At 43.5% G+C, this 12,324-nt stretch overlaps 2 protein-coding genes across 4 annotated transcripts; one reads left to right on the plus strand and one right to left on the minus strand.

Annotated features, from left to right (window-relative positions):
- Positions 1-1,578: 1,578 nt before the first annotated feature.
- On the minus strand, positions 1,579-5,313 carry LOC102944355 (fatty acid-binding protein, adipocyte-like). Its single transcript, XM_007052934.3, has 4 exons — positions 5,066-5,313; positions 4,153-4,325; positions 2,777-2,878; positions 1,579-1,818 (listed from the first exon to the last, which is right to left on the minus strand). The coding sequence occupies exons 1-4, from the start codon at positions 5,136-5,138 to the stop codon at positions 1,768-1,770; spliced, it is 399 nt and encodes a 132-aa protein (XP_007052996.2). The 5' UTR covers positions 5,139-5,313; the 3' UTR covers positions 1,579-1,767.
- Positions 5,314-5,968: 655 nt separating this feature from the next.
- Positions 5,969-9,469, plus strand: LOC102932708 (myelin P2 protein). 3 transcript variants are annotated; one of them, XM_027818601.2, is made up of 4 exons: positions 5,994-6,575; positions 8,297-8,469; positions 8,727-8,828; positions 9,228-9,469. In XM_027818601.2, exons 1-4 carry the CDS (start codon positions 6,503-6,505, stop codon positions 9,276-9,278), a joined length of 399 nt encoding a protein of 132 aa, XP_027674402.1. In that variant the 5' UTR covers positions 5,994-6,502; the 3' UTR covers positions 9,279-9,469. The 3 variants fall into 3 exon arrangements, with proteins under 3 accessions (XP_043395362.1, XP_027674402.1, XP_043395361.1); XM_043539426.1 differs by having other exon boundaries at positions 6,428-6,575; positions 8,254-8,469; XM_043539427.1 differs by lacking the exon at positions 8,727-8,828 and having other exon boundaries at positions 5,969-6,575.
- Positions 9,470-12,324: the final 2,855 nt, after the last annotated feature.

A 12,324-nucleotide genomic window follows, 5' to 3' on the forward strand; every position in this document is an offset into this window, starting at 1 on the left:
GAGCATCCAGCCCATGGGGCTCTTCCCCCATTGGAATATCACCGCCTCATGTTCTACTGGCAGCCTCCCCCTCGCTAACTCACTACTGAGAGGGGAGCTGTCAGCATAGTATCCCCTAAAGAACCTGCAGTTTGTAGACAAGAAATACAAACACACAGTCCCATAAGGAGCCTGCATGGTGGTGCAGCTTCCCTGCTTTGGGACCTGAGCTAACTAGCATGATTGCAGCTTAAGCAGACATACCCTGGGATTTCAGTACAAACAGACCCAGAATTTCACCCTAATGAAATTTTGCTTCTAGGTTGATGAGCAACAAAGGAATGACCCTGAGATGATTTTCATCCATTAATTCTTGGATAGTTGACTTGAGATATATAATAGGCAGGGCCCCACCCCATCAATTTCACAGCCATGAAAAATGTGTCACAGACCATGAAATAAGCCCCTCCTTTTGAAATCTGATCTCCCCTGTGCTGCTAGGAGCACCCTACCTGGGGGGTGCCTAGCTGCAAGTCCTGGCCCAGCCTGGCTTCCTGCAGCAACAAAAAGGTACCTGGAGGTGGATCTGATCCCTCCCTCTTGCCTCGAGAGCAGCCATCTAGGGGAAAGAGCAAGCCCTTTCCCTCCCCAGCCTGGCCAGGACTAGCAACTAGGAGGCCCAGACTGGGTGATTCAGGCAGCATGGGGAGATCAGACCCACCTCCAGGATACCAACAGGTATAGCTGTTCTCAAGGGGCTCAGCACAAAAGTGATGTGGCAATCCCATGATTCTCCTCCCCCCACCCACAACAGGTGTGGGACACCTTCCTCCCCCCCTTGTTTTTGGGTCAGGACCATCATGGTTACAACACCATGAAGTTTCAGATTTAAACATCTGAAAATGGTAAATTTACCAATTTTCAAATCACATGGCCATGAATTTGGTAAGGCCCTAATAACAGGCTTCCAGTCACATGATTGTGAAGCCCTGTGTTAATAGAAACTGAAGATCTAAACAGGAGACAATGATATACACCTGATTCAGGTATCTAGGTCACTATTCAGAGACTGGGAGGTATGGAAGTGGTCAGTGTGTAATGCTATTTACACGGATGTGTGGAAGACTGGTTTTGTTAGCTTTAGAGGGTCTTGCTGCTTTAGTTGGGTTTTGTTCTGACCTAAGTTGAGCTGCAAGGTGTTGGAATTGTTACATGTACTTGCATAAGCCAGCAACAGGATAATACTATGGTCAGTTATTTTCACAAGGGTCTATTAGATTTCAGAGACTAGGTACAGTCTTGAAGCATGGGTCTGGGAACATCTAGCTCCCAAGTACTACGGAACTTAAAATGGAGGGGCTTCTCTACTTGAATTCTCAAGCCATATCCTCAAACAGTCAGAAGCGAAGAGCTGTCTAAGGACAACTATTGCTTTAGCTAGGACAGCGTTGTGAGTCCTGTCAAAATATTGTTCTTCTAGTAGTCACACAGTGAGACGATTGCTCTCAAAGCCTATGTTACTCCATCACTACGGAGGTCAGTATTAGACAGTTAACCTTCCTTCGGCAAAAGAATAAACGAAGATTAGACAATCCCCACTATATGCTCAGAAATGTTTTATTTAATAGCCACAGTCACTGACTGCAGATTAGTTACAACTTTACTAGGAATATGCTTGTATCTCAAAGTGATTGAAGAAACTTGCAGAATTGGACAGCAGTGTTGTGCAGTCGTCATTGAACAGATTCTTAACAGCAAGTTCTGATCCAACATGGAGATGGGAATTCCTCAGGCCCTCTCATAGACTCTTGTGCTGGTGACATTATTCATGGTGCATTCCTAGAAGGCAAGATGATTAATTAGGTTTCTGTTACAGCAGAGTTCTAGGAGTCTAAGTAAACAAGGATATCTGTCATATCAGAGTCCAAGGTGTTTATTTAGTATGTCACTCTGATATTTAATATTAGCACAAGAGTCAAGCATTTCTTGCCTCCTGGAACAGGTTAGAGTGATCCTGATATCAGCTTAAATTATCAGCCAGCACTAGTACGCTTGAACAGCAGGCTTCACGTCTGCCTCTAACTTTCTGTCCAGCACTCAGATTGGTGTTTAGTACAAGAATACAAACTCTTGGGTTTTGGTCTCTTTAGGGTCTCTCCACTAGTTTTGTTACAAGTGGAACTTGCCTACTTTGTAGGTTATGGGTTGGGTTTAACCTTGTTTAAAATGGTGGGTGTACAGTCCCCCTTCATTTGTGAGAAGTGTAAGAAATAATTAAGTGCCTTTTTGGAACCAGACACCGAAACACTAGGAGCCTCTACCCAAACACAGGTATATCACCACCTAAGAACAGATGGAGAATTTGCATAATCTAGGCTTTTGTTTGGTGGAGGTTTGCATCTCTGTGCATGGAGAGACACTGAAGTGGCAGAGAAGCAGAGAACCAAGGATACAGCCAGAACCTTAGAACCTAGCCTTGAGAACCTCAAGAGACTGCATACTTTTGGACTGAGTACTGGCAGGAGAGGGGCTTGGAACGGAGCAAAGATACTGTGTGTTCAGGGAAACAGGACTTTGTGCACGGTAAATACCAGATGTCAAATCAACTCTTCCTCCTAAGCAAAGAGAGCCCACTAGACCAAGTTTTGCCTACCTGCTCAGGCAAAAGAGGGGTAACCATATTTTTGTACCTCGCTTTGTTCTTACATGCACCAGCAGCTTTCTTAATGAGCATTTCTGTTTCAGCTAGAGCATTTAGTGCTCACGTGAGGGTTTAAAAAAAATAATTTGAACTCACCACCACAAGCTTAGCATCCACCAGTTTTCTCTTTATTGTCGTCTCTTTGCCATCCCACTTCTGCACATGAATCAAAGAGCCATTGTCCAAGGTGATAATGCTCTGCCAAGACAAAAGAAGCAGAGGGACTCTGGGTCAGATAGTCGCAGCACACGGAAGATTTGCCTCTTCAAATCATTTAACAAATCCCATGTTCACAGGAGAGATTCAAGCTGATTTTCAGGAAGCTTCCTGGGAAGATCCAGGTTTCAGAAGCTTCTTTACCACTGCTTGCACAGCTTCTTAGAAGGCACAGATCCCACTGTACTGTGGCTGTGAGCTTTAACTAGCATAGGAGACATGTGCCACCACAATACATCCATTTTGTCAGCCCTCCTCCCCCTCCCCCCCCCCCACTGGAAGAAAAGGTGTCAGGACACAGGTGGGGATTGGAGTTGGGCTAGTCCCCACTACCTTTATCACTTGTGATTTGATGTAGTGCCCTGTCAGATAATGCATTACATGGATGCATAGGGGCACCATCTGCTTTGGCCTGCCACAGAAGCTTCTCCAGTAGGTGCAGCTGCATGTTGAGATTTAAGAAAGCATGGCAAAGAAGGGGAGTAGAAATTCTAGCCTTATCTATAGGGGTTTTTCCTCCCTTTTCCATCTGGACTGATGTGAGGGTGAGTAGTAAGAGATAAGATAATAGTAAGAGATGCCACTGCCAAGGCTACTACATAGCCCTCCCCTCACCCCAGAGGCACTTGTCTTCCCCATGTAATTCTGTCTGCCTCAGGCACCTTGTATTCAGTAAAAACGTCCCGTTGAAATTTTGCAGCTAGTCACTTTGAGAGACAGTCCTATTCTACACCATGCAGCAGATAAGGAGCATTTACTGGTCAGCCTTTAGAGGGAAGATCTGGGCTTGTGCCCATTTTCTGCTTTACATAGAATGAAGGAGGGCTGGATATGGTCAGTTTTTTTGTTGTGTTTTTAGTTGAGCATTGGCAATTGAGGTATTTCCTACCCAAAAAGGCTATAGCAACTTAAGTAGTCAAATTACTACTTTAAACAAATACTGACAGCCAAGCCATTTATAGAAGGGATTTTTTAGAGTAAGCATTTTATTTACCATCCGTTAGTTCCAGTGACTAGTGAACACTTCAAAGAAAGGAAGTTGTTACACCTTATTGATCCAAGGGAGGCCTTCAGTTTGTGGGAGTACAATGGGCATGAGGATTGCCCCAGGCCAGCCAGAAGTGCCAGGCATGACATCCCCAATTCTTATGAGGCCAGGGCAGAGGGGAACCATGTCTAAAGAAAATAATCATGAAGAAAGGAAGGGCACAAACCCAGGAGTCCTTTGCAAGTCACCTTTAAAGATTAACCCTCACCTTGGTTTTCCTGTCATCTGCTGTGGTTTCTTCAAACTCTTCCCCCAGCTTGAAGGAGATCTCAGTGTTTTTAAAGGAGCTCTCTGTTTTGATGGTTATTATGTCATTGTTAGTACTGATAATCACACTCGGCTTGGCCAGGCTGCCAAGCTTCCTAGTAGCAAAACCCACTCCTTGAAAAGAAAGAAACAAATTAGCAGCTTGGATTTTACATATACACCCATGAGAGAGAAATTGGTAAATAGGTCTGTGAATGTACTAGAATGTATCTCACGCTCAACTATGTAGGCTCTGCAGTTCTAAGAGGAGTACAAAAGAGATCAGCAGATACCATATAGACCTCTTCCCTCTGTATGTTGTAAGAAGGTACCATTTTAATAGTCACCTTAGCAGTTGAAACAGTAAATTGAGTTGTACTAGTACGCTCTAAGAGACAGCTAGATACAAGCCATAGACGTTTGTCTCCTAATCCAAGCTTTCCTAAATAATAGTGGTGTTTGTTTGGGCCACATACTTAGTATCAGCCATTCAAGGAATTACATTAGAGCCCTCACAACATTTCCTGCTTATGAGTGAGAATTAGTTTGTAGATGCACAAACTATCAATAGTTAAGAATGCAATATCAGTAAACAGCACCATGCAGATACAAAACTTCTAGCCTTCCCTTTACTAGGAAGGAAGAGCTATGACTATTCATTAGGAAAGAAATATTTGTAATTTATAATGAAAGTGTTCTGTCACCCCAAATAATATCAAACAATCAAGACTACAGAGACATTCTATTCTGTTACCAAAGTGAATCATCTATAAATAAAGAAAACCAAACAAACCCTAAATACTATCTCAGTATCTTCTATTTTAAAGGGGGGGGGGGGAAGATGAGCCTTGTTTAACTTATAATATATTCCTTACCCAATTCTTTCATATAGCTCTCAAAGTTTTCACTAGAAATGAGTTTCCAGCTTCCTAAAAATGACTCACACATGATAGAAAATGTAACTGGAAGGATGACTAAGCAAAAAGGAAACTAAAACCTTCTAAAACCAGAAACTTCTATGAAATATAGGTGCTCAATCACTTCATTTTAAGGATGCCCTAAACATGTGATACTCAGGGACAACCAATCAGAAGAGGCAATGTGAGGACTCCAATCACTTTCACTTTTATTTCATTTAGCACAGAAGGGCAATTAATAAAGGTCACTCATCCCAAATTAATCTGCTATTCAAAACTGAATGTTTTCAATGGAGAGACATAGTAAATATGAAGAATCAGCTTTCCCCAGTTAGAGAGGGATCAGCTGAAACAGACCTGTCAGTTTGTGTAGATTCAAAGAATCCCTTCCTGATGTGCCTGTGAGGCCCTACACAGGGCTTGATTACTGCCTGTGGTGATGTTTCCTGGCTCCTACCAAGTACTGATCTTGCCCCTAGACTGAGCAAGTTCTGATTGCTCTCAAACCTGGCTCCCGCAACATCTATCTCCTCCCCTCACGAATACAGTGCTCAAATTAGGGGGCAGGGAGTGGTGATGTACTTCAACTTTTGGTCAACTTCCCCCTCCTGCCCCTGCCAGCTGCAGTGCCAAGGGCTGCACTGCCATGACCACAAAAGTCCCTCAATACCTACATCAGTTAAGAATCCTCCCAATTCATTCCACCTGCAATACCTAACCCCCACTAATCATTATGTGCCCCAGAGCTCCTGACAGTCCTGATTCCCTGATTTGTCTTCTAAGTCTGTTGGCTCAGCTGTTGCTGGGAGGGAAGGGAGGCAGAACCTGCGTTGTTGGTTTCTTTAAAATACAATATTATATGCTAGGTATCATGGAGACTTTAGGAATATAATCCACTGGTTTTTAGATTCCACTTACTCTATGGGGGCTTAAATAGTTGACCCCATCCCTTTCAGATAGATGCAACTCTTGTTTTGGAAGGCTAATTTTTTTTCAAATTATCCCCGGTAGTGTAGGTGAAAGCCACGATCATTATCCTGCAAATATGTACTTAACTTTAGAAACACTGAAGCCAAAGGGAATACTTAATACTGCATAAGTATTTGCAGAACCAGGGCCTGAGTTTGTGGATTCTTTCTGCCCTTGTGGTTTTTACCGTAAGCACCTTGAGTTTAACTTTGTTACAAGAAAAAATACAAATGAAATATTGGTAATTAGAGGGCCTGACATAATTTTCTCCCATTGGTCATCACCCTAGTATCACATGTTCAGAAAATCTTTAAAAATAAGCTGTTGGGGAGGGGTGTATTATGATGTATTGCTTGTTGGTTTCCTGCTGAAAGTTTGGGGTTTTTCCCCCCACCTAAGGATCATTGTCTAGTAAATCCATACAGAATGTGTGATCAGTTCTTAGGAACCTGGAAACTTGTCTCCAGTGAAAAATCTGAAGATTATATGAAAGAATTAGGTGAGAAATACTGTTTTCTTAATTAATAATCTTGTGATTCTTTCTCTCTTTTTATATAAACTGTAGTGGGTCTGGAATTTACTCTTGTAACTTAAAAAGACCCCAAACTTATACTGATTTTCAGGGGATGCTAGTTAATTCTACTCAATAGCGTTCCAGCTGTATTTCCTAGAGCATGTAGTTTGTGAAGGGCTCAGATACTACCTGGTCAAGGGCTGAGATATACAACATAGTTTATTTAATTAGCTCTCATCAATATCACTGTTCAAGCTGAAAATTACACTACACTACTTAGTCTTAAATTGCCATACTGGAGTGGGGAGGGAGGTAAAAAGGCATTGTAGAGTTCCCTCATTGTGTTTCAATAACTCCATATCTAATGTTCTTAGCTTACAAGTAAAAAGAGAATTCCTTGGTACCAAACACAAGTTAGGTTATGAGAGTTAAGTTGGATTTTTGTTTCTATTTTGTACATCCTCAGCAGTGATGAGGGTCAGACTGTACTTTCTGTGGCTGCTGTGCAACTCGGCTGCATTCAGTGGGCTTGTAGAGGGGTCAATGACTGGAACTTACTAACCCATTGTGTGTAAACAGGATTGTATGAAGTCTAGCTCCCTGACTCATGTTTGTTCTGCTTCTGTTGGGTAAATAGGAGTCAAAAGAGATAACAACTTCTTTTTGTCACTAATGTAAGCAGCAATGACTAAATCCACAGGCCACATCTATTGAGTAAAAAGGTGCTTTCATGTGGGGGCTCTTCAGACTACGAAGACTCCTTGAAGGATATGAAATACTAGGTAACCGACACACTCTAGAGTCAATTCCGTGCTCCATGGGTGAATCTGTATTCAAATCAATTACACAGGTGTCACTGAGGCAACCTATCCAGTGGCTTATATGGGGAGTCCTAAATGAAGCATAACATCTAAATAGGTGAGATGGAAAGGGGCAAGATTCCAAACTGGCTACCATAATAATCCTGCTATTAAGATAGACTTGTAGACCCAAAATAAAAAAGCATGTATGCATAAAGGCATACAGCTAAAGGTAAAATGGCAGCTGCTATGGTGTAGTAACACAATAATAACGAATACTGAGCTCTTGTATAGTAACTTTCATTGGTAGATCTTAAAGTGCTTTACAAGGGACATCAGTATCATTATCCCCATTTTATAGATGAGGAACTGAGGCACACAGAGGTAAAGTGACTTGCCCAAGGTCACCCAGCAGCCCAGTGGAAGAGCTGGGAAAAGAACCCAGGTCTCCTGAGTTCTGATCTAGTGCTAAACCCACTAGACAACACAGCCTCCCATAAATGGGCCTCCCTGATTTTCTCCTCTACATGCTCCTTCAGTGTTTGGTTTGACATGGGAGATAGGGAAACCTCTGACTCCCCAAAATGTGTGGATTCCTCACATCTTTATAGATACCTGGAAATATTTTATCAAAAGGAAAATTTCACTCTCTGAAGTAAGACATGAACAGATAAGGATTCTTTAAGCCTGCTGACTATCTGAGGAGTGGGGGGAAATGCACACCTATATTTATGATGCCTTTTTGGGGGGACAGGCTGTTTATCTGTTCATGCCCTTCTAATTGTCCCAGTCTCTGTTTCCAGGCCACCCTTTGTGCTCTCTCCTTCATTGCCAGACAACTCCTGTCTTTCCTTTGTTTTCAGAACAGAGTGAAATCTTAGATGGTATCTTGTGTGTCTTCTTCAGGAGTGGGCTTTGCCATGAGGAAACTGGGCAGCCTGGCAAAGCCTACTGTGATCATCAGTGCTGATGACGATATGCTAACAATCAAAACAGAGAGCCCTGTTAAAAATACAGAGATCTCCTTCAAGCTGGGCCAAGAGTTTGAGGAAACCACAACAGATAACAGGAAAACTAAAGTGAGGGGAGTGCTTGGTGTTACTGATCAGCTTGTGTTGTGTGGATTTTTTTTTTTCTCTTTTGGGCGGAGGGAGGGATAGGATAATCTACCTGAAAGCACTACAATCTGAAAACCATCAGATACAGCTCTACCATGGATCTGGAATTTTGATTAGGACAGAGCTGAGAACATGGTATGGTACACAGGGGGCAAATAGCCCCTTTAATTTGCAAGATACTGGGCAAAAGAGCTCACCTTGCTGCTATGTCTTTCCAGAGTGTTGTAACCTTGGACAATGGTTCAATGATTCATGTGCAGAAATGGGATGACAAAGAGATCACAATAAAGAGAGAGGTGGTGGATGGGAATATGGTCGTGGTAAGTGAGACCGTTCCTGCAATCTGATCAATGAACACTGCTCTTAACAGATCGCTGAATCCTCATGATAATCTCTTTATTTTGGATAATGTGGACCAGTGTTTTTATTAACAAGTGAAAACCCCTCATACTGTATCTTTGAACAGCATTGGAAATTGTTTTAGCCACTTCTAAGTACTGCTTAAAGACCAATGCTGTACAATGACTTCTTCTAAACTGAAATTTTGAGACCAGTGGATTACTAATGTAATTCAGTGCTAAGTGTGGTGACTTAGACTGCAGTCTATTTTACTGCTCTCTACCTTCAGGTGCATGCTTGACTTACAGAACAGCTTTGTTGAGACATTTCTATCTTGTATTGCTATTGTAATTTCGTTGAACTCCTCTTTATCCTTCTAGGAATGTACCATGAAGTATGCCATCTGCACTAGAGTCTATGAGAAAGCATGAGGAAACTATCGGCAGTTATCTGCAACCTGCTGCTGGGAACTGCCTCAGTTCCCCAGGATAAAGGCTACTGTCTTTTTCCTTCTGTTTGTTTGTAAAAGTTTTGAATAGTCATGTGCCTGCAATGTACCATACTTCAGCTTAGTTGCTACTTGTTTGAACTGTGGCTAGTGAATAAAATAGTTCCAGGCTAATGACCTAGAGTATCTGTGTTGTGGTGATGCCTTGGAAAGGTATGCTTATACTGCAATCAGGCTGCAACCTGGGCCCCTTCCATCTCTGTGTCCTACAGCCCAGGGCAGCCTGAGCCCAAACATCAACACAGCAATTAAACACTCCCTTCACCCCAACCCACATCAGCTGGCAAAGGCCACCCACAGGTGTCTAACTGGGGAGAAGATATACCTGAAGTGGCCTACTTGACCTGGATTAGGGCAGGAGTGCCCCCAAAAGCCAAACCATAGGCACAAGATAAGCTTCTCCCCATTCTGGGGGGTTAACAAAAAGAAATGGGAGGGGGGGTCATCTATTTGAGGGACAGACCCCAAAATGCTTGGATGATAGGGCCAAAAGAATATGGGATAGGGAACACCAAATGGAAAACCCCACTGCTTCAAGAAGAATGCTAGGAAGTTAGAGGTCTAGAATTCCCCACTGGAACTCTGTCCAGGTGGGAGAAGGAATAAAGTCAAAGAGCTTCCCGGGGATGTCTTAGAAATGTACCAACTTCCTAAACTATTTTAAAAAAATCACTTCTCTTTTCTAGATCTTTCTATTACTGATGTCTCCCTCTCCTGAGATGGACACTCAGATGAACACAATGCTCAAGATGAGGGTGCTAACAATTTTATATAGTGGCATAAGAAGTTTCTTCCTTTAGTCCCATCTCAATACATTCTGGTTTCGAATTGCTGCACACTTTCAATGACACTTGTCTTGGAGTAATTGTTGTTGACTGAAAATTCTGCAGTGTGTGTAAGTAGCTCAAATTGATCCTTGCCGTATGAATTACCTTTCACTTACCAACAATGATTTTCACCTGCATTTGTGCTGCTCATCTCAACAAAGCTGTTCTGGAAGTCTGCAATTCCCCAAGACCAAGGCAAACAATCTTTTCAAATTACTGGCAAATTCTCACATCTCTAAAACCCCCTGTTCAGGATCATTAACAAACATAAGACTGGTCTTCTTACAAGTGCAGCACTCCAGGGATGTGCACTACTTTACAATGTTCAAAACTGCATAACCTTCCTCCTTTACCAGTTGCCAACTATTGGCCTTTCCCCTGAGACTAATTATCTTCCACCATAGTCTCTTGAGAGAGACTTACGAAAAAGCTTTTTTCAAAAGACAAGTCAACTGTCTTTCTTCTACTTTAACTGGCACTCAGTTCTACGGGGAAGACAACTTAACATTTCAAAACATGTTCTGGCTTGTTTCTTTGACTTTAATCTCTGGCTTTTAGAGCTCTGCCTTTAATTGTTGTTGGAAATAATTAACTTTGCCAGATGTTGAAGTAAGGTTTGTTGGCCTGTAACTTCCTAGGTGGCCCCAATGCCTCTCAATTTAGGTACAACGTTAGTCTCCTGCTATAGGAATGGACTGTGTGTGTGGTCTTTTATTAAAGAGACAAGGTGGGTGAGGTAATTCTTACTGGACTAACTTCTGCTGGTGAAAGAGACACACACTGGAAACTCAAAAGCGTAAGAGTTCCAGTGGTGCATTCTAGACCTCTAACAGGGATGAAGCAAAAGAAAATCTGGAGAAAATCTCATTCCACGCCCCTTTCTGACACAGAGAAAGAGTGCATGATATAGGAGTTTCACTTAACCATCAGTAGTAGCTTGAATATTAAACAGATAATTATAGTATTGCCTTTGGCACTGTCTGGTCCATCTTCACCCCTAACCTTTTCCAGGAAGTCCTGCTCCATCATTGAAGAGCAATCTATTTGCTTCCTGTTTCTATCACTCAGAAACCTAGATTTCCCCTTCCTCTTAATACAAGATGTTGACTTTAGTAGAGACTGATAAGATCCATTTCGGAGTAACAGCTGTGTTAGTCTGTATTTGCAAAAAGGAGTACTTGTGGCACCTTAGAGACTAACCAATTTATTTGAGCTCAGATAAATTGGTTAGTCTCTAAGGTGCCACAAGTACTCCTTTTCTTTTTGATAAGATCCAGTGGTGCAAGTAGAATTCATTTCTTACTGGTATGCCTCACTAGTTAAAGCAGGGGCCTGGGAAAGGGCATGTGGCTCCTCACTTGACCCCAGCCCAGGGCTCTGCACTTGCCCCTTCCCTTCCCTTCCCTTCCCATGATCCATCCGACGTTATTTGCAGGGGGGAGCGCTCCCAGTGGGTGGACACGGCACAGCTGCTGTGTGGGCTGCTAAGAGAAGGGAGCTTGCTCTCTGGAACAAGAGCCAGTTCACAGTCAAACCTGCTTAGGGAATTGCCAGCGGAAGACCTTCAAACCAGCTCCCTCTGACAGCAGAGAATATTTTTGTCAAACATGCTGGCAACCGAGCCCCATGCCGGTAGCTCCTCTGGTGTGGCTGTACAGGCCCCAGTCCTTCCACACAGCTGCGTCTCCTGAGTCCTGGCCAAGGTCTGTAGAGCAGCCCCTGGCGGACAGGGCTGGCTGTGGGAGGCTAGGATGGTACAGCCCTGCCGGCGTGGGGTTCTGCTCCTTTCGCCGCTGCAGTTCCTGGAAGAGCCCTGAACCACATGTCTCTCCCAGGAACCGTCGCGGCAAAAGGAGCCCTGGCAGCCCTACACCAGCAGCTCCTCTGCCATGGCTGTACCGTCCCAGGCAGGGCTGCCGTACGGACCCCGCACAGGAGACACAGGCATGCAGCTGTGTGGAAGGACTCGGGGAGGTACAGCCGTGCTGGAGGAGCTGCTGGCGTGGGGCCGCCTGATAGCCCGACATTCTGCTCCTCCTGTGTCTTTCTGCTATGCCATACCGGCTCTAAACAGCTTACTGGTACAGTGGACCGGACCAGACCAGACCAGACCACCCTACTTACACCACTGATAAAATCTAA

This window comes from Chelonia mydas, chromosome 2 (genome assembly GCF_015237465.2).
Source record: "Chelonia mydas isolate rCheMyd1 chromosome 2, rCheMyd1.pri.v2, whole genome shotgun sequence".
Lineage (NCBI taxonomy): Eukaryota > Metazoa > Chordata > Testudines > Cheloniidae > Chelonia > Chelonia mydas.

Coding starts and splice junctions, on each gene's coding strand:
- LOC102944355 (XM_007052934.3), bottom strand. CDS start 5,138: ATGTGTGAGTCATTTTTAGGAAGCTGGAAACTCATTTCTAGTGAAAAC. Junction 2,879..4,152: donor CAGATGACAGGAAAACCAAG/GTGAGGGTTAAT, acceptor TTGTCTTGGCAG/AGCATTATCACCTTGGACAA. Junction 1,819..2,776: donor TGGATGCTAAGCTTGTGGTG/GTGAGTTCAAAT, acceptor CTTGCCTTCTAG/GAATGCACCATGAATAATGT.
- LOC102932708 (XM_027818601.2), top strand. CDS start 6,503: ATGTGTGATCAGTTCTTAGGAACCTGGAAACTTGTCTCCAGTGAAAAA. Junction 6,576..8,296: donor AGATTATATGAAAGAATTAG/GTGAGAAATACT, acceptor TGTCTTCTTCAG/GAGTGGGCTTTGCCATGAGG. Junction 8,470..8,726: donor CAGATAACAGGAAAACTAAA/GTGAGGGGAGTG, acceptor ATGTCTTTCCAG/AGTGTTGTAACCTTGGACAA.